Source organism: Mus pahari, chromosome 22, assembly GCF_900095145.1.
Source record: "Mus pahari chromosome 22, PAHARI_EIJ_v1.1, whole genome shotgun sequence".
In the NCBI taxonomy this organism is placed as follows: domain Eukaryota; kingdom Metazoa; phylum Chordata; class Mammalia; order Rodentia; family Muridae; genus Mus; species Mus pahari.
Genome location: NC_034611.1, coordinates 893,356 through 918,268, shown reverse-complemented (window position 1 = coordinate 918,268; position 24,913 = coordinate 893,356). Strand labels below are relative to the sequence as shown.

Genomic DNA, 24,913 nt, shown 5'->3' with positions numbered 1-24,913 from the left:
AACAAAAGAAACCAACCAACCAACCAACCAACCAACCAACCAACCAACCAACCATCCAACCAAACAACTGCACCAACCAACCCCTTAGAAAACACCTATTCTGCTATATTCATAGGTCAATTCTTTGTCCAGCCATTGAAGATGCTTCCTCCTGCATTAGATGGCAAATGCAAAGGCTCATAGCTGGGTGTGCAGACCTTGGTACACTCAGCTCTAAACGGGATTTCTCCATCAAATCCCTCCCCCCAGAGCTCAGGAAACCCAGAGAAAGAGGGAGCAGACAGAGTGTAAGAGCTAGAGGGGATGGAGATCAGATCAGTAAAAAAAAAAAAAAACAAAAAACAAGACCTCTAAGTCAAAGTAAGCAAAGCTCACGCAAACTCACATAGACTGAGGCAGCATGCATAGGACCTGTGCATCAGGTCCTCCGTGTATATATTATGGTTTCCACTTTAGTGTTTTTATGAGATTCCCGAGTGTGCAAATGAGTGAGTGGGTCTCTGTGATTTCTGTGCCTTTTCTTGGGCTCTTTTCTTTTGCAGGTTTGTCCTGTTCAACTTATATGTGATAATTTTGGTTTATGTTAAACCATCTCTTAGAGCTATTCTTTTCTAATAGACAGAAAGGGAGTAGATCTGGATTGGAGGGGAAAGGTCAGGAGAAGCAGAGGGAGGGGAAACCATAACTAGGATATATTATATAAGAAAAGAACCTATTTAAAAATAAAAGGAAAAAAGAAAAAGAGAAGAGAAAAAGTCCCCGTATGAAAGGCAAGGAGACAGAGTACAGTAGTTTGCTTCCTTTCTGCCCTGTGGTTGTACTGGCCTTTCCCCTTCTACTGCTAATTCTTCAGCACATAACTTTTGTAAGTTTTTCTACTGAATTGCTTTAACTGTAGTCACATGTGTGTGAACACACACACGTGCCATGGTATATGTGTGGAGGTCAGAAGACAACTTTCATGATTCTGTTCTCTTCTTCTACCATGTGGGTCCTCAGGTCATTAGACTTGACAGCGAGCTTCCTCATCTGCTAAGCCACCTCATCAGGCAAGGTCTCTCTTTTAATACTCTCATCTCTAACATTTAATACTCTCATCTCTAACATTTAATACTCTCATCTCTAACATTTAATACTATCATCTCTAACATTTAATACTCTCATTGCTAACATTTAATACTATACTATCATCTCTAACATTTAATACTTTCATTGCTAACATTTAATACTATACTGTCATCTCTAACATTTAATATTCTCATCTCTAACATTTAATACTCTCATCTCTAACATTTAATACTCTCATCTCTAACATTTAATACTCTCATCTCTAACATTCCCACACCTCAGTCAATAATTTACTCACAAAGGAAAGACACTTCCAATTTTATTAATAACCAACATTTTTATTAGGGCAGTTACAGTTGTACAAACTGTACATTATACATTTTGGTTTCAAGGATTATAAATTAAGGAACCCACCAGTAGGGAGTTTTTTTTTTTTTTTACAGAAAGAAACTTTAAATAAACAAAGTCATGTTTTATTAAGTACATTGGCAGACTTTACGTGCTGTCCAAAATGTAGAGTACAGTATAACAACCCATTAGAAAGATCCTTCATGGAAAATACAGCTGTGCACATTTTAGAAAAATACCCACAATTTGAGCTTTGTTTTAAAAAAGCTTATAAATCATATATATTTATAAATGTAGCCAACAAGCTCACTTCATAAACATCTTTTTCTCTGTTGCCCATTATTTTCAAAGCATTACACATTTAAATAAACACTTAATAAGATTAAATATTCTATTTTCTTTAAAAAAAAAAAACAACCCAGCCTTCCCAGCATAAGGAGCTACAGGGGTAGGAAGGGGCAGGGAGACTGTGGGGACGACAGAGGGACTTAAGTTTGTTCTTGAGTAAAAATGGACTCCCTAAATTTAAAAGTCAAAGCAAAATGTAAAAAATAAATATACAAGTTGTAATTTTATTTTCATTTGCTCTCTTTCTGCCTTCTTCTTTAATCCATACTGATCGTGCCCAAAAGTCTCAATATATTGTACTTCTGGAGAAACCACCACTGGTGACTACCCTGCAGGTGATGAAGCATGCCTTCTTCCCCTGTGCTGCCAGTGGAGTGACACACACTGTCTCTTCTGCTCTGCAAAGGCCCCTAAGAGAGAGACTTGCCTGACACCATGACACAATGGGACAAAAGTTAGGCAGATGTCCCCCTCCACCAGGTAATGCCTTTAAGAGACTCAGACATACCTTTCCTACCCTGATTTCTTTTTAAATAATTATTTTTTATAAAGATCATCATGTAGTTTCCCTAAGTAAGCATGCTTCTGAGTAAATTATTTAATAGAAAAAAATCAATATCAGAATGATATAGGACAGCAAAAGACAAATATTTAAAATAAAACCGTCTAAGTCTTTAAAATTTAATATAGAATTACAAAACAACTTTGAAAAACATTGAAGGCAGAGAAGGGGCAGCGACTTAACAAAGCTTAACTGTCTACCTGAAGGCATTCAACCAAAATTCAAGTTGGGGGTGGGGTGGAGAAAGAGGAGAGTAGCTATTAATAGATCTTGCTTAACTTTCATGGGAATTAATAGAGCCACTGACAAGATTTTATTTGGTTGTAACATACGTCAGCAATGAAACTTAACCCTTAACCACTGATTACTGCAATCCAAGCAACATTTTGACTACACTTCTTAGTATTCTGTCGTCTGTCTTTCAGCTTTTAAAATTTAGCACCTCCTGAGTGCATCAACAATTCACCTCAATGATGTTAAAATATTTAAAATTAAATTATTTCTTTGGAAGGTATAATACCTTCAGATCATTATATTTTAAAGATAAATAACCCTTTATTAGTTTAAAAAGAATAAACAACATGAAAACAATACATTGCTATTAAAATAAACACCATATATATAACATATATATATATATATATATATATATATATATATATATATATGGATATAAGATATATATATATCTTTTGTTGCTGCTTTTCCGTGAGATGCAACCTGTGTGTTCTCATCCAGCCAGGACTGCAGGTGGAAGATGACTATACATCATATTTAAATAAACAGCAGAAATGAGCAGAGTCGTGCACAAGCAAATGAAACATTCCCTTCCAGAACATTCCAGGAGATGTTAAAGCAGCAGGTCACAGCAGAAGACTGCTGAGTGACAGTGCTACCTACTTCTAATGAGATAGGAGTGAATGTTGGAACCACGCCCACCGCAACACAATCCTCAGACTGCATTCCTCTGGCAGTCCTCTCTCTCCAGCTCCCTACTAAAAAACGTCAGATGGTAAAATAGTAAGGCAGCTGTTGACTTCTATCAAAAAAAAAAGAAAAAAAATCTGCAGGTCCATACATTTCCAGTTTAGTCACATTCTGCTAGGACAGATGGAGTGGCCAACGTCAAGAACTTCGCCGGATGGGGCTGCTTCAGCAGATTTTTAAAAAGAATCATTATTAAGTTTTGCTTTTCACCATGCTGTGTGCTTCAGCTCCCAGAGGACCCCAAAGACACAAAGCATCGCTGGGGGACCTGAAAGGTCCTCTGGCTGAATTTTACAAGTTTCATCTCTCTTGTGATCCCACCCCAATCCAGGCCTCCTTGCCTGTGTCTGAGAATGACTGGGGTGTGGACACCAAGGCAGAACTGTGGGCTAACTCTACTAGTTGTCATGACTTCACTGATTAAGTTAAGTAACCATACTGAGTCACATTCAAAATTAAAGTGAAGCACAATGCCATTGTTTAAAAAAATTGTAAACTGGAATTAGAGAAAATGATATTACTATGATTATCTGTAGAAATTAAGGCTATGCTTACCTGTCCTAATTCCAATCAAGTCAGAAAGTGAACAAAAAGAATGGCCAACCCAATATTCAACAGCATGACCAGGACAATCATGATGGAATTAGGGCCCTAAGGAGAAACAGAACAGAGCAAGTACAATGTTTTCATGTCAGTATGGCTGCTTGACAGAAATCCATCACCAGAACCAATTAGCAGAAATATAAGCATACAAACATTGTGGCAGAAACTAAGGCATGAACGATAACAGCCCTTCCAAAAGGAATGAATTAAGAATAGTAATGCTACAATTATGTGGTGTCACCATCTAACTTCCACTTAAAATTAGAATTGAATTAAATTAAAAAACGTCTTCAAGCTGGGTGAGGTGGCACACACCTTTAATCTTAGCACTCTGAGTCTGAAGTCAACCTGGTCTACACGGTGAGTTCTAGACTAGCAGGCCTACATGATGAGACCCCCACCTCAGTTGTTTTTTTTTTCCTTCTGTAACAATGTACTCTATTCATCTCCCACACTGTAGGCGGGTCACTTAAAAGGAGCTGGGAGGTAGTGGGACTCAGTTGACCTTAGAAAGTGAAAGAGTCAGAAAAGAAGAGCAGCCCCTCATCAAGGCGGTTAGAAATAATGAAACCAGGGGCTTTCATTCTTCAAGGAAGGATTCAGAACACTCAGAGAGGTGCTTTAATTTTCATAGGGTCTCATGTAGCCTAGAGCAGCCTTGAACTCATTATGTAGGTGAGGATGACTCTGAATTCATGATCCTCTTGTCTGGGCTTCCTGCTGTGCTGGGATACAGGCTTATGTAGTGCAAGGGACTGGATTCAGAGCTTTGTGCATGCTAGGGAAATACTTAGCCCTCAACTTAACTCTTGCTTTTTTTTTTTTTCTGGGTCTTTTTCTGGGTTCTACTCCTTCCTTCCTCCAAATAGGAAGCTGAATACTTACAAAAGACATATTTTTTTCAGGTCTAACTCTTTGTTTCTTGAATCATAACCAAACCACTGCAGACAAGGACATTAAACCAACAACAGACTCCTATTTTGATAAACCCTACTAGAATCAGTACCAGATAGCTCAAGGTCACCAAGCTTTGATTTGTAACAGTAAAGCTTATATGGCCCAGCCATTCAGACATGGTGGTACCTAAAAAAATTAAATAAATAAAATAAAATCTGCCTTTCTTAGAATTATACGATTTTGGTATTTAAAAAGTTATTATTAAAATAGCACACAACTTTTAAATAGTAGTGTTCTAGAATGCTTCTCTGTCAAATGTAAATTAATTGACTTTTGAGAAGTTTATTTTTATGTATGAGTGTTTTACCTAAATGTTCGTATGTGTGTGTGGAAGAGAGCAGAGTTTAGTGGTGCCTCTGTGCGTGTATGTGTGTGTGTGTGTGGGGGGGGGGTCTCTGCATACATCACAGTCTGTAGAATACTGATCTGTGAGAGGCAAGAAAGCAGTTTAGTTGAACATGACTCAGTAGATGCGGTACAATTTGAAAAGAAGTTTCCTGGAGATAATTCAATTTTGTGTGCATGACAAAACTTAAGATTTGACCATGTCAAAACTTTGTATAAGTGACATCTTTCATAAAAGATGGGTTCTATAGATTAACTGAGAGATCAGCTGAAGATAAAGGCCTGAGGAAGGATCTAGTGTGGTCTCAGCTACACAGTGCAAAGGCCATAAGGCTGTTAACCATGTCCATCTCCAGTCTTCTGGAGAGAAAGGGCTTATACATATATCCTTTTGAAAAGACAGCCCTGTGTGTTTAGCGCTCCACAGTCCCTAATTGCTTATTCATTAAGACAAGAGCCTTTTAATCATCTACATGTACCCATGTGTGTGCCTGGTCTGTAGATGCCAGAGAGGGTGGAGGATCTCCTGGAGTTATGAGTGGGTATGCGCCATTGCGTGGGTGTTGGTAAGTAAACCTGGGTATTCTGCAAAAGCAGTAAATTCTCTTAACTGTGAAGCCACCTTTCTAGTCAAAGCTAATTGTTATAACTAAGTGTATGTAAGAGGAAGAGGTCACATTCTGAGTACCAAATACGTTTGTGTGGAGACAAGGTTGCAGGGACGTGGATTGTGCTTTCTCTGGTGACGGGATTGAACAGGGAAGTCTGGTAACGTGTTTATCTTCCAAGTTGGGGCTTAGCTTAGGCTACCTACCTCTGACTGAAGGATATCCTACTCCACGTGCTCAGGGGTCAGGTCTCTGGTGGAGGTCAGAGTGCCCTGTTCTTTCTCTGTCATAGCACTTGTCACAGTCTATTGCCATTTTCCTAGCTAGACTCAGTGGCACAGTATCAAAGGTTTTGACCTCTTCCTCACCAGGTACCCAGTGCCTGACTCTTGTGGTGTTTAGATCATTCACACAGCCAGAGCTTAAGGAGAACATAGGTGCTGCTCTCCTCAACATTAACAAAACAGGCAAAAATCACTGCATTGAAGACAAAGTATATTGTTAGTAAACTGGGGTGTGGGGACTGAAAACAGGGCCCTTTGAGGGAAGAGAAGCAACCCCCACTTCTTAAGCCTAAGTACAAGGAAGAAAGGTAGGGTTTAAATGCTAGGCAGTAGACTAAGCGTGTCTAAGTAGCTTATCACCTGGTTTTTATTTCTTCTGCATATGAGAGTATAAGTTCCATACTAGAGGGTATCATGAGGAGAAGTACATTAGAATATTTACAAACTACTTATGAATCTAGGATCTTTAGAGGCAGAATTAAATATCACGCTGCCCACTGGGTACTCTAGGCTCTTTTCTCTATCTCTACAAAAGCACAGACCTTAGTTTAAAAACAATTTCTGATGAAGATATGCAAGGTCACATTTTTACCTATATCTTTCTCTTAGAGAAACAAAAATCTTACTAACCTCCAACTACTCAATAAATAGGTGAGCAGTCATGGTGGTTTATGCCGGCAATCTTAGCACTCTGAAGGCCGACACAGGAGGAACACTATCAGTTCAAGGCTAGGCTGGTGTACAGCAGGAAGCCAGCTGCAATAAATGGTGAGTTCTAATCTATGCAGTTTCTTAACCAGGGCAAACTTAAGACATAGAAACTCTTAGAGCTCAAAATACTAAATAATGTTTCAACATCACATCTGAGCATAAAATATATTTTATGGCTATTCATGCTTTGGGTAGACTTCACTTTTTAAGTGTACAATTTGGGGTTGCATCAATTCTTTGGGGCTAGTACATTTCATTCCTCCCCAAGATAACGGGTGCATGAAGGATGGAGAAAAGTTTGGGTGAGAACAAACCTATATAAAGTTCAAAGCCAGAGAGGACTCGGGACACAGAATCACAGTGTGCCTTTGAAAACACCACAGAGCTTTGTACTCTAACGGCAGAATACCTTCCTAGCCTGCACAAGGCCTTAGACTCAATCCCAGCCAAAAAAAAAATTTTTTTTTTTAGCCCCAGGTTAATCTTTAAGTCCCATTTCATAAATCCTGGTAAGCTTCTGTGAGTTTACATGAACTCTTTTGAATTGATTAGTACTCTGGGCTTTATAGATTGTCTTGGGTTGAATTTAGTAGCTTAACTATCTCTCTTCAAGGGTTTGGTCTGCATTTTATTGTACTTATAACCCAGAATCAATGAATAATGGATAAATGCTTTATCCAGAATGAAAATACATACATGTGTGTTTCCTACTCAACACACATATATATTTATTCTGTATATGTTCTCATACACATTCATATTTAGCCTACCAGTTTAGCCCCACTTATGAAGCTATCGTTAAAGATCACTTGGGGAAGATGAACATAGACTGGCTCAAACAACACCAGGTGAAAATGAAAATCTGGGATTTTATGTTTACTGGCAGGTTCCAAGCTGTGACCTCAGTTCTCTTCAGGCACCTTGAGCAGGCTACTGGGTGAAAAACTTTAAGGTGAAGTCCCATAAATATGGCTGTGGTCACCAGTGGTGGCTAAAAATAACAAAATGAAGAGAAGCTTAGCTCTGTTTCCCCAGACTGACGGGGACAGGTGTGATGGGAAACAACAAGAGAGCAGACACTCGGTACATCAGAAGAAACTTTGAGGCAGTTAGAAAAATAAAACAGAGGATACCAAATTATAAGAAGATATCCTGACAAAGTTGGGGCTGCAATCTGCAGGGACCTACCTTCTCAGGCTTGTTAAGTAACTAATCTCCTCTAAGTGTTAATCTGTATCTTAGAAGATTTTCTACATTTTCCAGATACTTATCCAGGCTGAACATAAAAAAATGGAATCCATTGAGCCATTTATGAGCTATTTATACTTCAACTAGTATGCCATTGACAATGATAATAATAATGCCATTTGAGCATTAACTCTACTCAGTCCTGCAGTAAGAACATAATAATTTCCCCTGCTGTTCACACAGAGTACTGGCTGATTTATTGTGGGCATCCTCTACATGCCTGCTTTTGTGTGAATGATTCTATGAATTATAAACTGTTCATTATATATGTTGAACTTGCACAGTGCAACTGTTCAGAATAGTAGGCAGCACTCCACTGTTTCAATGATCATTCACTAACTATTCTAAACGATCATGCGTTACTACCTTACTCCAGGAAAGAGGGCTGGCACTAAGAACACAAGGCAGCTTCTTGATCCTATTAGGACAGTGCCATTTTCTCACTGAGGACCAGTCAATCTGACTCCTTGGACTAGAATGTCATTCACAGGGGAAGTCTCAAGTTCAAGGGGAATGTAGGGCTGCTGAGGCCATCTCATACATATGCAGCTTGGGTTTTGATCAGTGAGCCTGAGTTGCAAGTTTCTTGGCTTACATCAAGAACAAACAACACAGTACCTGGTGAGGGCTTCCACCTTTTCAGAGAAGAGGAGTGAAAAGTGGGGGGTGGAACTGTGTGACAGAGGGTGGGGTGGAGGGGACTGGAAGGGGAGGTGGATATTGTGATGTAAAGTGAATAAGTAAATTAACAAGGTCTTAACACATTACTAAAACCTATGATTTTTCTAAATACAGTGGTAATGTGTCTACCAGCACACATTACTGCTATAGAGAAAGGTTTATAGGTAATAGCCATATTTTTTCCTTATGGTAAACTGATGAGGGGGATGCTGGGTACATGATTCCATTGTGGTATGTGGGAAATTAAATGTCCTATTGGGTAGATAAAGATGCAATGTAGTTGGAATGGCACTGTTTGGATCCACCCCTTATTAATCAGGTAAAATGGATACTATATATACAAGAAGCCCTATTCATTATAATTATTCATGTTGAATATCTAATAAGAACTGATTGTTTCATATAATGAATCAGTAGTGGTGGAATTATAATAACAGATAATAAGGTATATCAATATTCAAACATTTTACGACAAATACTTACTAAATATTCAAGCATCTTAAAAAGATAAATTGTATTTCTTTAACCCTATGAGTAAATGTAACAAAAATAAGAAACTAATAGTCTATAATCTTCTTGACCAGGATTCTAGAAATACATATTTCTCAAATTGCCTGTACCCATCACGTGGTGGTGTCTTCTTCCCTGAGTTGTATTTCATAGTGAACAGGACCATCTCGAGGCATATATGACCAAGATAACCTAACAATTTATTTTAAATCTAACTTGTTTAAGACATATCAACAATGGCTAGCATCTACTAGACTGCTGAATCTAGGATCTCTTGTATCTAGAGATGTACTGAAAAGTAATTATGTTGTTGTAAAAGTTTCTCATTTGGGAAGAAAAATATTCTTGCTGCAGAGCCTGGCTCATGAAGGAAAATACAAATTGCATATTTATGAGAATTTACAATGGCTGCAAGTGATGTTTCTTTGTGAAAGGGCCAAAGGAAGGCCGGGAATCCTTAGTAGCTATGCAGAAAGGTGCTGGCTGTGGCGAGTTGGCCATGTTTCCCTTCTAGGGGCCACTGAGTGGGTAATTAAGAAGTTCACCAAGACATATTTGATAAACACTTGCTAACATATGACTGGGCTGGCCGGACCTGAATCCTACCTGAATGTTTTCAGTGGCTGGCTGGGTAGGCACAAGACTTCTGCTCAGAGAACTCTTTGCCATCATGAGCTACAAACGTGTTCTGTTCTACTCTAAACAACCCAGTGAACCGAGGATCTTTGTCTGTTAAGATGTGGTCAAGATATAAAACCACCCATCGCATACTCCCTGAGCAAACCCAAAGGAGAAGCTCATGCAAGACTTACAGAGTTGGCTTCTTTTTCCAAGGAAGGGCAGGTATCATTGCTTGCTGGATTCTTTGGTATAGCAAGTTCAGACTTCTTTGCTTTTGGCTCAGTTTTGCTTTCTTTGGCAACTGGTTTTGTCACAGATTTAGGGGGACCCCACTTGTTAGGTGATGGTCTAGGTACCAATGCTGAGGAAGACTGGCTGACTCCTTTGTCCTTCTCCCTGTCTTCTGGAGGATGCTGGGGTGTGTTCAGTTTCACATAGTAGCCATGATACTGAGAGTGCAGCTCACCATTGCTGGGGTTGGGGACATAGTGGCGGCCAGAGTACTTGGACACAGATGTTCCCAGTTCCTTTGAGGGTTTAGTGACAAAGGCTGTCACTTGCTCCTCAGCTAGGCTCTGTTTATCTTGACTGAGTCTCGCCCCTGGGCTGGGGTTTTGTTTCTTTGAGGACTCTGGGGGGGAAGGCTGGGGAGAGTGGCTCTGTTTGGGACTTGCCTCAGGAGACCTGGGGGGTGTCGTGCCTTTGCGATAAAAATGAGGAGATTCCTTTGGTGATGGAGGCTTTTCTAGGACCTTTTCTTCTGGATTTTCTTTAATATCTACTCCTTCCTGACATCTTTGTTTGACATAATCAGGGCCTGGAAAGGAACAAGAAAGGAAAGGAAGGTGATAAAAGGTGACTATCATTTTTGCTAAATGAGATCAGTTCCCTCCCTCCCCCCTTTGAAGATACTTATAATGTGTGAACTCATACGATTCTTGTTTCAGTGTGCAAGGAAAGGATTATTACTGAAAAATGCTTTCAAAACTTGACACTCAAAAAAAAAAAAAAAAAAAAAGAAGAAGACTTCGTCCACAGGTAGAGGTGAGGGGCAGTTCAGAGGCTCTGACCTGGCCCCAGGCTCCACCTCTTCCAGTGCTTCTAGAAATGGATGAAAAATTGCATCATTAAACTCTTTGATATTCTTCTGTCTAACTGAACCTGTGAAATTTCCTAAGGTGCTCCAGCCTCCAAAAATTCAATTTTCCATGTAATGCATGGTGACATGTCAAGAAATCATGCTGAAAAAAAAAATCAAAAAACAAACACAGACAAAAAAAACTTGACACTCTTTATAGTATATTGATAACATAAAAGATAGAAAAATCTTACATTTCTCTAAAATTTCTAACACTTTTTACTTGAAGAACATGGTTGTTTAGCATAGATCAGAACTCCCGTTGGTCAAAACCCAACAAAACTCATTTATCCTATATAGGTAGGATAATTAAAGTACAGAAAGCATGAACTTGAATAAAGAAATAAGCTTATTTTGTCTGATCAGCAGTTTAAAGAGTTCTGCACTATACAGGGAGAGGCTGATAAGAAGGTATTTTTAATCATTGCTGAACTTTCTGGTCAAGAACAATGTCTGCCTTTGGGCTGTGTTCTTTAGTGTAACTTTTGTACAGTTCATTCACAACAGGGTATCATTCACAGCAACATTCAAGACCAGGTGCCATCTCTGGCTCTGTAGTCTCAGGGTTTGTATTTAATCTTTTAATATACTTCAGAAACATTTATAACAAATTTTTAAAAAAATCAATTTAAAATTATTTATTTTTGAAAAGTAGGAAGGCCATCGTGTGGATACTTCATTTCCTTCTTAGAATATGGAACAAAATACCCATGAAAGGATATAGATACAGAGACAAAATTTAGAACTAAGATGAAAGGATGGACTATCCGGAGACTACCCCATCCGGGGATCCATCCCATCATCAGCCACCAAACCCAGATAGTAATAATGCACATGTCAGCAAGATTCTGCTGAAGGGACCCTGATATAGTGGCCTCTTGTGAGGCTATGCCAGTGCCTGGCAAACACAGAAGTGGATGCTCATAGTCAGCTATTGGATGGAGCACAGGGCCCCCAATGGAGGAGCTAGAGAAACTACCCAAGGAGTTGTAGGGGGCTGCAACCCTGTAGGTGGAACAACAATATGAACTAACCAGTACCCCCTGAGCTCGTGTCTCTAGCTGCATATGTAGCAGAAGATGGCCTAATCGGCCATCATNGGGAAGAGAGGCCCCTTGGTCTTGCAAACTTTATATGACCAGCACAGGGGAATGCCAGGGCCAAGAAGTGGGAGTGGGTGGGTAGGGGAGCAGGGGCGGGGGAAGTGTATAGGGAACTTTCGGGATAGCAAAATTATTTATTTGAAATGTAAATAAAGAAAATATCTATTAAAAAAAGAAAGAAAAAAAAAAAGAAAAGAAAAGTAGCAACGAGAGAAACAGCTCAGTTGATAAAGTGTTTGTCACAAAGGCTTGAGGACCTGTCTTCAGTCATCAGAACCTACATAACAAAAGCCAGGTATGGTTTTGTGCCTACTCAGTAATACTGGTCTAAGACCACACTTACAGTTATATATTTTAGTGTTATATATGCATATATACATACATACATATATATGTATGTATGTATATATGCATATATAACATACATACATACGTATATATATATATGTAACATTTGAATATTAACACATTTTCAAATGTGCTTTATAAGTAGGTAAATAAAACAAAACAAAAACAACCCATTGCAAAAACCATCAACATCTTAATTCATACTTATGAATCTGACTAGGACCCTAAGTTGAAGAAGTTCCAGTAATAGATCCGTGAAATTCAAATTTGGATTATTCCAAATGTACTTATTTAATTAACTCCTAATACCAGCCTAGGCATTTCTGTTTCCTTTAGAAGTCTGACATACTGCTTTTTGCAAAGATTTTTTTGTTTTTGTTTGTTGTTTGTTTGTTTTAGCAGGATTAGGAAAGGTGTACCTCGCTCAGTCACTTACAACTAAGACGTTTCAGAGATGTTCAGCTACATCTATCAATTGGGTGGCTGATGTTGCTGAAATCTGCTGCAATCAAAGAAATTGCTAGAATAATGGAAGTACATCTGGCTATCAATGTTCAGATTTAAAAATGCCTAGCTTTATGCCCTGGAAAATGACTGCTTATGTAAAACAAATGTAGTCCCAAGCAGTGGTTCCCATTCCTGTGGTCTATCAGACACATCCCAGGGATTTCAACTTAATGGAAAGCAGAAACCCAAGCCAGAGGCATTTGACCTTGCATGTTCCAGGTGACTCTACACATAAGATATAAGTGACTGAAATCATGCAAAAATTACGGATGTCAAATTGGCCTTTGCCTAATGCCAGCCTTACATGGCTACCGCCAATGGGAAGTGGTTTCAACATGGCACATTCATGTGAGAACTGGCCGAATATGAGGATATACAGCTAGATTTTTCCAGAGTAAGATTCAATTAATCTTAAACAAAACAGTTAATGTATTGCAGTGAACAGCTTTTTTCCTGGACTCTTTTTCTCTTGGAAGGCACATTCTATGCCTGCTATTTGTTCTGTGTAGTAATATGTGTTACATGTAATGGTAGCTACATAAAGCTGGTGAGTGGTGGTAGCTCATGATCAGAACCAGCCATTATTGCCAGGGAGGGAAACTAAAATACATGCTGAGAGTTTGGCAGTTGGAATTTGTAGACAGTCATGTTTTTATAGGCAGAACCTGTGAATCCTAAGAGATTTTCACCCGTCTGGGGATATTTACGTTGGGAAAAAGTCCCCTGGTGCACAACATTCCACATTTGATCATCCAGCCCACCATCCCCACACAGAATGGTAAGTCTACACACTTGGCACAAAGACTTTGAGCAGACACTGGCAGATGATGAAAGCAGGGAACCCAGTCTGAACTTCAGAAATGAATGTCGCTGGACTGGCCATTGGCAGATGAAGACTGCCCTAAACACATAAAGTAAATGCCCATGTCAAAGTCTTTACTGCAGCAATAGGAGTAATTTATTAAACAGAGACCAGTCATTCTCTCAAGTCTACCAATTAGGAAAAGAGGATCAGGTTGAAAGATTATAAAGAGATGGTATAAGCAGTAGAAATGACATCGTGTTCCCTAAAGGACCTTGTAGTCCCATCTATAAGAGTCGTGCAGTATCTGTGACCAGTCAGTGTTCGTGGTGGTGAGCTGTGGCTGTCTACCCTGACACCTTGTAAGTGCTGCCACTCAATAGACATTTGTGAAATTGAATACACAATTCAATTTGGTTAGAATAACCAGTAGGCCCAGGAATCACCACTTTTACATTTAATAGCAGACTATTCAGTTTCCCTTCTTCATGAAAAAAAAAAAAATGGAATTTTAGGTTTGGAAGCTGAGTTCAGAAGCCATCTATTCCTGGATGCTTCTTCCCTTTACTTAACCAAAAACAGTATATATTAGTGGTTGGCACAGGCCTTTAGTAATAAACAATACCTTGACTTCTAATTGTGAGAAGTGCAAGCATAGTTGACACTTGGTAACACAGATCACAGGTTTCACTTTCGTGTAAATAATCAACAGTGCAGTGTGTGAGCACACACATTTCAACAAAGCGTGCTCACGATGCTACCTAGAGAAACAGCTGGCATTCTTCCAAGAGGGCTCAAAAAAAGAATTTTATCACATTTCAAGGTGGTGTTTCAACTTATTTAACTCATTCCCAGACCCACTGATAAGTAGCAATAAATGCCTTACTTAATATGACTTGGGATTCAAAATGAGATAAGAATACTAAGGGAAGCAGTTTGGGAGATGACTCAGTGGAATGCTTGCCATAGAAGTCTGAGAACGTGATTTTGGATCTCTAGCACCCATATCAAAAGGAGGGAGTGGTGGTTTATGCCTGGGAAGGAGCCTGCTGGCCAGCTAGTCTTAGGAAATTTGTTAGTTCCAGTTTCAGTAAGAGACCTTCTTTCAAAAAATAAGGTGGAGAGAGATCAAAGGAGATACCAGTCATCAATTTCTAGTCACACACACACACACACACACACACACACGCACACGCACACGCACACGCACACACGCACGCGCGCGCGCGCACGCGCACACACACACACACACACACACACACACTGCACTCTTCCACACACAAGCAAAGTCATGACTGAAAGTAAACTCAAATAGCAGGATGGAAAGCCATGCAAATCTCAATCATTCCTACTCTCTAATCTCCTCTGCTTCTTGATCACCCTCAAAAGCTGTAGCTCAGTCCTCTTGACTTAGGAACTTGAATTATTAGCACACAAAGTGCTCCGGACAGACTCCTCTTTATGAAACACAAGACGGACACAACATACTGTAAGGCCAACTCACTTATCTATAGTGAGCAATACAGAAAGTTCACAAGGTACGTGACTTTTACTGATATTACCAGGAAATGTCTTTGTTGAGGGCAGAACTTCATGATTCCCTAATCACTGGGAAATCAGGATGAGGAATAGGAGCTGAACCACCTCTGCAATGACATCAGGATGAAACAGCCTGATGCATCTATTTTCTTGATGGGGACAATGATGCCAGGAGAGTACATACTTGTCTCCTGGCTATAGTTCCCTGCCTTTGGTCACATAAGTAAAAATATTCTTGTCAATGCAAGTGCAGCAGAGCAAGCTCCGGCGCAGGCCTCTCTGGGTAGGGTCTGGAAGGACAATGTCAGTGTTTGTCTCTGTGACTCACTTCCATCTATAATTCCTTGGCTGACTGAGTCTTCAGATGTTTTTATATACCCAGTCATGCTATGAGTGTCTCCTTAAAACTACCACTGAGGGTCTCTTGACTGATTTCCACAATATTTTCAAGTTAAAACTCCTGGGGGCAAAGTTCTTTCCAAATTCTCAATGGGTAAGTCACTATTCTCTCCCACTTAGTCAAATTTAGTTTTTTCCATGTGTAAGTAAACTTAGTCCTTTGAGAACTTAATACCCCTACACAGGTCTGTTTTTATCTTGCAATTTTAATTGGTTTATATAATACTGGATTTCTGAATTAAAGCCATGAGATTTCACAGTGATGAAAATACTGCCAGCTCATAAAAGTAAGTAACCTGCCACAAAAACTTTCAAACTGCAAGGTAGCAGCCATTGTTCTCCTGAGGGCTGCAGCAAATGCCTTCCAAATAATGGTGACACATGCATCTGAGATGTGAAAATTAAATGAGCAGGCTAAAAGTGGTACTAGAAGTCCTTTTGCAAAAGCCTATCTGATTTGATCACCCTGTAAATGCAGATTTGAAAGCATGTGTTGAGAAGATCTATAGCACCCAGCACAGAACAGGACTTCTATACAGTTGCAGAAAGAAGTGTTGACTGTGGGTCAAAGAGAACTGCAGTTTTCATCTTAGCTCTGGTCTCAAAGAGGCTCACTGTCATCTCATACGACTAGAACGTATCCATTACTGATGAACAACTTGCTTATATGAATCTGCTTGAGCTAAGGAAGGGTGGAATTACATTTTCCCACAATATTTCTTTTCCTTCAATGCTTTTCCACCATAAAAAGGCTTTTAAAAACCATTCAGCCTAGAAAATCCAGATGCCCCTCAGTATCATTTACCTTGTGGTAACACCTAACACAAGTCTAGAGGGAGCCCACCCCCCAGCCCCCTGCTCTGCAGCAGAATGAACAGCAGAGCCAAGAATTAGCATCTGCAGACAACAATGGTAAGTTTGTTTGCTTGCAATGCAGTTCAAGTCTACAGTTTCCCCCACTGTGTAGCTTCCCCAGATGGTGGCATGGCTGGGAGCACAGGACAAAACCCCCTCTGCTTGCTGAGCTCTCCCAGTGGGGTTCACACCCTGGAATGTCTAATCCCACCCACAAGGTGCCCGGGAAGGGGGTTCATTTATTAGAGGTCACTTCAAAATGTGCAAAAGGTCCCTTTCTTAGTGAAATATACCAATGTATTTAAATGTTTTAAATAAGATGCACACAAAGAGAGATACTCATTTTATCACTCTTGAATAAGTCACTCTATCAAGGCACTTATGTCAGCAACCCAGTGGGGCACCTCTCTGGGGCAGTGCTGTAACCTGCATTTTATAGTCTTTCTTTTTCTTTTCTACCCTCACTACTGTTCCCTTCCTCTCTGTGGGGAGTAGAGGTGTGTGCATATGCATTGGTCCTATTTGTTCAGACTAGAGATCTGATATTCTGTTGTCTTCCTCAATTGATCTTCACACCTTATTTTTTTGAGACAGGGTCTCTCATTGAACCCAGACTGCACTGATTCAGCTTTGTTGGCTTGCCAGCAAGCCTCAGGTAGCCTCCTGTCTTTTCCCACTTATTTTGTAGTATTGCTGAGATTAAAAAACGTAGGCCTTTAAAGGAAAAGATCCAGACCGAATTGCTCCCAGGGGCACAACATGTGGCACAGACCTAGGTAGGCTAGCTGACTTCTCCATTCCTCTTCCTTTCCAATTGCTCTGGCACTAGTAGCATCTTCCTTCCAGAGTCATCTGATCCCAGCCCTGACTGCTCACAGGGGCCTTGTGGTCACATGCACTGTTACATGTTATGCTGACATCTGGATGTAGGCCATCTGGGCTTCCCTTCCCCATTCTTCCAGTTGTCTGAACTATATCTAACCTACAGGCTTTGCTCATGTCTCCTACCCTGTGCCCAGGTCTAGTTGGTGAGTTCTCTGAACTCTATCCTGCCTGCACCCTCTCCAATACCCAGCCTTAGACTGGATTATACCTACTGCATGCTGGCCCATTCTGATCAGGCCCACCTGAGCCATTTCAACACCCAGGCTTTGCTCCAGTTATACCTCCTGTATGCTGATCCACTCTGTTGAGACCCCCAGATACCAGTCTGCCTGCATCATATCCAGCCTCCAGGCCTGGGTCATACATCTGTTCATGGATCAAGCCTGTTAAATCTCCAGAACCTGGCCAGCCTGACAAGCCTTGCTTTAGCTGCACAGTCTGAACAACCTAGCATGACACATCACTTCAGACATACAAGCAGCAAAAGAAGTCTACATGCACAAGTCACACTGTAAAAATGCAAACAGTATGAAAGACCAACACAGGCTTTTCCCTCTCAAATCCCCCAGTGTGTTAAAGATGCTCCCCATTGGGAATTACAGATTTCCCAAGTCACAAACTTAAAAAAACAAACAAACAAAAAAACAAAACAAAACAAAAAAACCCTTAAACTTCATCAAATAATTCAAGGAGTTTAAATACACAAATAGCTCAGTGAACTTAATGGGAATAACAAAAATATGCCTGAGTGAAGCCCAAGAAAACACAAATATACAGCCAAATGGAATGTTGAAGACAATTCAGAATTTAAAACTAATTCAGTAAATAAATAGAAATAATGAAGAGAAATAAGCTGAAATGAAAACTTGATTAGCCCAATTTGAAGACTCAGAGGGACAGCCTTCTACAAGGATGGCTCAAGTAGAAGAAATGGTGGGGTATGAAGATAAAGTAGAGGATTTAGAAAAACAAACAAGAAAAAAACAATAACAACAACACATACAGAAACTATGGGATACCACAAAAAGGCCAAAGTTTCTAATTATAAGCACAGATGAAGGAGAAAAATCCCAGGTCAGTTGCATAGACCAGATTCTCAACAAAATCATAGAAGAGAACACCAAGGAGACAAACCCAGTTAGATATAAGAAGCACAAAACAACAACTTGACAGGATCGGAAAAGAACCTCTCCACGGCATACCACGTTCCAAACACTAGATACACAGAACAAAGTATGACTACTGAAGGCTGCAAGAGAAAAGACGAGTCACATAGGAAGGACAGTCCCTCTGAATAATAGTTTATCAATGAAATGTTTGAGCAGAGTAATTACTTCAAGTTCTAAGACCATGGGCGCTAGCCTAGACTACTGTACCAGGTAAAATTCAGGTAGAGCGGAGGGAAAAAAAGGAATTTCCATGATATAAACAGACTAAAAGAAAACAGACCACCAAACCAGCATGTGGAGAATCCTGGAGGCAGGGTTTCAGATTGACAAAAAGAATAAGCACAGACAAGAGACTAAAGAAGAAAATAAGTGAACTGATAACTACTGAAACATAAAATAAACACAAGACAGGGCCAAGAACTCAAACAAAAACAGCTAGCAAGCTCAATGCCTGTGGTCAATACACACTTTAAATAGAGAGGAACTCCACTACTTGTCCAAAGACACAGGTCAGCTAAAAGGATTAAAAAACAAAGCCCACCTTTCTGCTGTCTACAAGAGATTCATCTTAGCTCTGAAGATGAGCACCTTCTTAAAGAGAAAGGATAGACAAAGGCATCATGATTAATGGGACCAGGAAGCACGAAGCTGCACTGTCCTTATATCTGACAAACAGACTTCAACCAAAAACTAGTTGGAAGAGATAAAGATTACATTGTAATCCAGGGAACAATTAGCTACAAAGACATTGCAATCCTAAACATACATGCACCTGACTTCATAAAACACATACTACTGAAAGGAAAGACACATGCTAACTCTAAGTCAGTTAGTAACAGGTGATTAAAAAACACTCCACTTTTACAGACAGGTTATCGAAATAGAGAAATGTCAGAACTGAATGACATTTTACACCAAATAGGTATCTACAGAATATTCTACCCAAACACCATCAAAGACTGTACAAAGACTCAGCGGCCTACAGAAACTTTTCTGAAATATATCACATATTCTGGGAAACACATCTTTAAACTTCAAAAAAGTTAATTCCATGTATCATTTTGAACTGTAATATAATGAAATTTAAACAGCAAAGGACTATACATAGACTCATGGAGATTAAATGAAAATGAAACCGCAGCATAAGAAAACCTCCAGGACCCATTAAATGCAGTTCTATAAATGGAAAGTTATACCTCTAGATGCCCACATTAAAATACCAGAACATTCTCAAGCCAGGAGTGGTGGTATACGCCTTTAATCCAAGCACTTAGGAGACAGATCTGAGTTTAAGGTCTACATAGCAAGTTTTAGGTCAACCAGGGCTCTGTAAAGAGACCCTGTTTCACCCCCACCCCATACCAAAAATGGAACTCAAGAATTTTGGAAACCAAGGAAAAAATAAACCCAAATTCAGTAGACAGGAAAACAACAACAACAACAACAAAATCAGAGTAGGAATGAAATAGAATCAAAGAGAACAAGACAAAACAAAACAAAATCAAGAATAAAAAAAATTTTAAACTGGTACTTTGAAAAGATAATCAAGGTAGATAGATCTTTAGCCCAATTAGCCAAATAAACAAACTCCACAAACCACGCTCCCCGTCATATCAACAGATCAAAGATGAACAGGGAAACATAACATACACCAAGGATGTTGAGAATATTGTAAGGTGATACTTTTTTCCACCTCAAGACAGGGTTCTCTGTGTAGCCCTGGCTGTCCTGGAACTCACTCTGTAGACCAGACTGGCCTCAAACTCAGAAATCCACCTGCCTCTGCCTCCCAAGTGCTGGGATTAAAGGTGTGCCTCCCAGGTAAGGCGACACTTGACATTCTATTAGGTTACCATACCTAGAAGGAACAGATTTCTAGATTCATCTTAATTATCAAAGTTAAACCAAGAAGAGATCATTTAAACAGACCCATGACAAATACAGAGGTCGAAACCGTGATAAAAAGCCAAGAGGCCCAGATAGACTCATAGCAGATTCAACCAGACTTACAAAAAAGCGCAACCAACACTTCAAAGCAGGAGCACTCTCAACTCCTGCAAGGACAGTAACCCTCTAATTCTCAAACCAAGAGAAGAGTCAACAACAAGAAAAGGACTCACATGATCATCTCGATAGAAGAAAAAAGAAGCTTTTGACAAAATCTAACCTACACCTTCATGATAAAAGTCCTAGAGAGAGTAGAAATTGAGAGAACACACCTCAACTTAATAAAAGCTATCTATGACAAACCCATAGCCAATGTTATCCTAAATGGAGAACGATTTGAAGCAGTCCCATTAGAATCAGGAATAGGACATGGTTGTCCATCCTTCCTTTTCAGTGAAGTGCCTGAAACACTAACAGAAGCAATAATTCAAGGGATACAAATAGGAAAAAAAAAATCAACCCTATTTACAGATTATATATTATACATAGATATTACAGACATCCTACTAGAAAACTAAGCAATCATGTCAGCAACGAGGCAGGAAACAGAATCAACTTAAAAAATTATACACCACAGCAAACACACTGGGAAGATGGTCATGGAGACACCATCTAAACTTAACTGAGGCGGTAAAGCTCTAAAGGGATACTAAAATGGAAAGAGTTGCCATGTTCTTTTGTTTGTTTAAAATTTTTGTTTTTTAATTTCTTTTAGAGGGAAGTTAAAAGGGCAGAAGTCAGATACAAAGAGACAGGGAGATGACTGGGATTGGGGTGCATGATGGGAAACTCATAAAGCATCAATAAAAAGTTTTTAAAAAGTATGCATACAGCTCTAGTAGAGGACCTGCAGTAATGTGCACATTCTATGCCCCCATAATTTAAAGCAATAACAGTAAAATATTCTTAAAAAGAACAACTGACAGGGACCCTGATATAGCAGCCTCTTGTGAGGCTAGGCCAGTGCCTGGCAAACACAGAAGTGGATGCTCACAGTCATCTATAGGATAGAACACAGGGCCCCCAATGGAGGAACTAGAGAAAGTACCCAAGGAGCTGAAGGGGACTGCAACCCTGAAGGTGGAACAACAATATGAACTAACCAGTACCCCCTGAGCTTGTGTCTCTAGCTGCATATGTAGCAGAAGATGGCCTAATCGGCCATCATTGGGAAGAGAGGCCCCTTGGTCTTGCAAACTTTATATGACCCAGCACAGGGGAAGGCAAGTAGTGGGAGTGGGTGGGTAGGGGAGCAGGGGCAGGGGGGAGGGTATAGGGAACTTTCGGGATAGCATTTGAAATGTAAATAAAGAAAATATCTAATAAAAAAATTAAAAAAAAAAAAGAACAACGGACAACAAGTGCTGAGGAAAGGAGAACCCCAATCACTGTTAATGGGATTTCAAATTGATACAGCCACTGTAAATTAGTGTAGAGAATTCCTACCTAGTTTTAAAGCCTGTAGACCTGAACAATAATTGAACTGGGATAAAATCCATGAAGGTGCAAGAGTGGAAGTTTCATCTTGGAGGAAACAAATTTGTGTGGACATAAGGTCAACCCCACAGGAGAGGCCGGGGGTTACAAAACCAGGTTCATAGTTAGGGTATGAATCCTAGAATAGAGCAGTATGGTTTCTATGCATTCTAAATACTTATCTGTAATACTCAAAGACGAGTGCAGCTCTCACTCCCCATCAAAGCATCTTTTTGTAATAGGTAGAGATCATTATAGATATCTACAACTGGTCAAAACGTAGACAATAAGTCACTGGATGATGCCCAGCTGCAATTGATACAACTGCAGTGGATACAACCTAATGCTCAGAGAAAAAAAATTCACAAAAGAGAATGTAAAAAGGTTGTGAGAGCTAGAGGCCCAAAATATCTCCTGCTTTATAGTAGCTCCTATACGTAACAAGGGGAATGCACCCATGAACTCTCAACAATATGGTTGTCTGAACAAGACCGTCATGATGACAACACTAGTTAGCATGCTAACAGGGATGGGGGAATTCCCCATGATCCTACACCCAGCTGAAGAGCTATCGGAGGCCAATGACTGCTGAGAATGGGAAGAATCAGCGTCCTCCATGGATGAGTTCTGATACAGGTTGTCCAATTCCAAGTGGTTAGCCTTGGACACACAAGCAAAGCAAACAGACCCAGTTAGTTATATATACACATGTGTGCATCTTTGCAACGCGTATTTATATATGTATAACAGTAATAATTGCAGAGGTCATGTGCTTGGGAGAGAGACAGGAGAACTTGGGGGAGGTAGGAGTGAAGTAGATAGCCTACTCATGCATGAAGTTCTCAAAAAATTAAACAAATAAAGCTCAGGAAATGAAAAGCCCATGGTCCAACTTCCCTCAGCAAAGGAAGAAATCAAGATTTACCTGGTTGGTAGAAATCAGGTGACAGCTCTCTGGCCACAGCTCTTGCTATGTCGCACTCCTGGCGAGCAGCCAGTGCAGCTTGGTCAGCAGCATCAGCTTTTGCTCTGGCATGTGCAGTCCTGCATGGGTATAAAAAGGCAGGTCAGCAGAGAAGTCATTGAATTCATTACTGATGGACAAGCAAACTGCGATCTAGGGAGAGAAATGTTAATTACGATCATGGCTCTTGCAGGTGCAAGAACAACTTTTAGTCATGTTACAGAGACCACAGCAACAGCCAAAACACAGATGAATCACCGCAGTACAGCTTCCAAGGGAAAAGAAAATCATGAGCAAGGTCTCTACCATTGGACACTGTGTCTGGTTGTCAGAACTCAGTGGAACAACCCTTCTGCTGATTTTGCATCCTTTTCCCCCAACTCCAAAAGACTGCCAACTAAGATTGGTTGTGTAGGGTAGGATTTGACCATTTGAATTAGCTGTATGTTCACAAGCAAGTTCCATTGGTAGAACTGAGTAGGAATCAGATTGAGGAAAGGTTTCCCAGTGCAGAAATGAACAGAACTGATAACATTAGTGCCGGCTAATTCCTATGTGTAAAAGTCCCTGCTGTGTACTTCAGGCCGTCAACATAAAGCCACTGGGCATGTTGCTGGGAAGAAGCCTAGCACACCACAGGTTCTCACTAGTGTGCCCTAGAAGGGATATCTACTTATCTGATTAATTTAAATTAGAAGGTATTTGTGTGTGTTATGTGTGGGTGCTAGGAGTGTGCAGAGGTTAGAGAACAACTTGTGAGAACTGCTTCTCATTCTACAGTGTGGCTTCTGAAGACTGAACTCACACACCATGGAGTTGTTCTTACATGTTGAGCCATCTCCCTGGCCTTGTATTTGCCTACATCTATTTATTGATTGATTGATTGATTGATTGATTGATTGACTGACTGAGCCATCTCCCTGGCTATTTATTTATTTATCTATCTATTTATCTATTTATCTATTTATCTATTTATCTATTTATCTATCTATCTATCTATCTATCTATCTCTCTATCTATTTATTTATTTATTTATTTATTTATTTATTTATTTATTTATTTATTTATTTATTTATTTGGAGTTTGAATAAAACAGAAAGGAGCCAGTGAAGCAGAGCTGGTAAGGATGGAATGGATCTTTTGTTCTTCTATTCCCTCCCTGGTTTATCTCACCTGTTATAGGGGAGAAGAAATATTGGGCTTCCTGTGCTGGGATGATAGCACAGTTAGTAATGCACTTGATCTGCAAGCATAATGATCTGAGTTTAATTCCCCAAAGTACACATAAAAAAGGGAAAGAAAAGTCAGGTATAGTGGTACACACTTGTAAGCCTAGTGTTGGGGAGGTGGAAGCAAGCAGATACCTGGGGCTCACCAAGTTCCAGTCCAGTGAGAGACCCTGTCTCAAGAATGAGGGGTGCATGTTTCCTTTGCCTGTTTTCTAAAGAGAGAGAAAGAAAAAAAAGCATGGAGTTGGACAGCCAGAGAGTTGGGGAGGATCTGAGGGGACACGAGAGAGAAAGAAAACATGATCAGAATATACAGTATGAAAAGAATTATTTTCAATTGAAAAATGAAGTGGCCAGTGCCTACCTCAGAGTGCCCAACAGAGAAAACTGTCCTTTTTTATCCATGTGTACAAGCACACTTGAACACCTGCATGCACAGACATGTGCACACATACATAAGAATTGAACTTGAGACAGTGAGATAGTTCAACACTTGCTTCTAAGGGTGACAAAGGAAGTTTCAATCCCCAAACCCATAGGACAAGAGAACTATGTCCCACAATATATGATCTGACCTCCATAGATGATGTGTTTTACACACACACACACACACACACACACACACACACACACACACACAGAGAGAGAGAGAGAGAGAGAGAGAGAGAGAG

At 39.9% G+C, this 24,913-nt stretch overlaps 1 protein-coding gene across 3 annotated transcripts in view; it reads right to left on the bottom strand.

The window, feature by feature from the left end:
• Positions 1 to 1,407: 1,407 nt before the first annotated feature.
• The window catches only part of Jph1 (junctophilin 1), a 90,630-nt gene continuing 67,124 nt past the window's right edge, over positions 1,408 to 24,913 (bottom strand). The window contains exons 3-6 of one of the 3 annotated variants that reach the window (XM_029533422.1): positions 22,975 to 23,093; positions 10,073 to 10,698; positions 3,869 to 3,964; positions 1,408 to 3,476 (exon numbers count right to left, since the gene is read on the bottom strand). In XM_029533422.1, the coding sequence (XP_029389282.1) occupies positions 3,884 to 3,964; positions 10,073 to 10,698; positions 22,975 to 23,093 (826 nt within the window). In that variant the 3' untranslated portion in view covers positions 1,408 to 3,476; positions 3,869 to 3,883. The remainder of the gene's footprint in view (positions 3,477 to 3,868; positions 3,965 to 10,072; positions 10,699 to 22,974; positions 23,094 to 24,913) is intronic. The other 2 variants (XM_021222234.2, XM_029533423.1) reach the window with 2 other exon arrangements.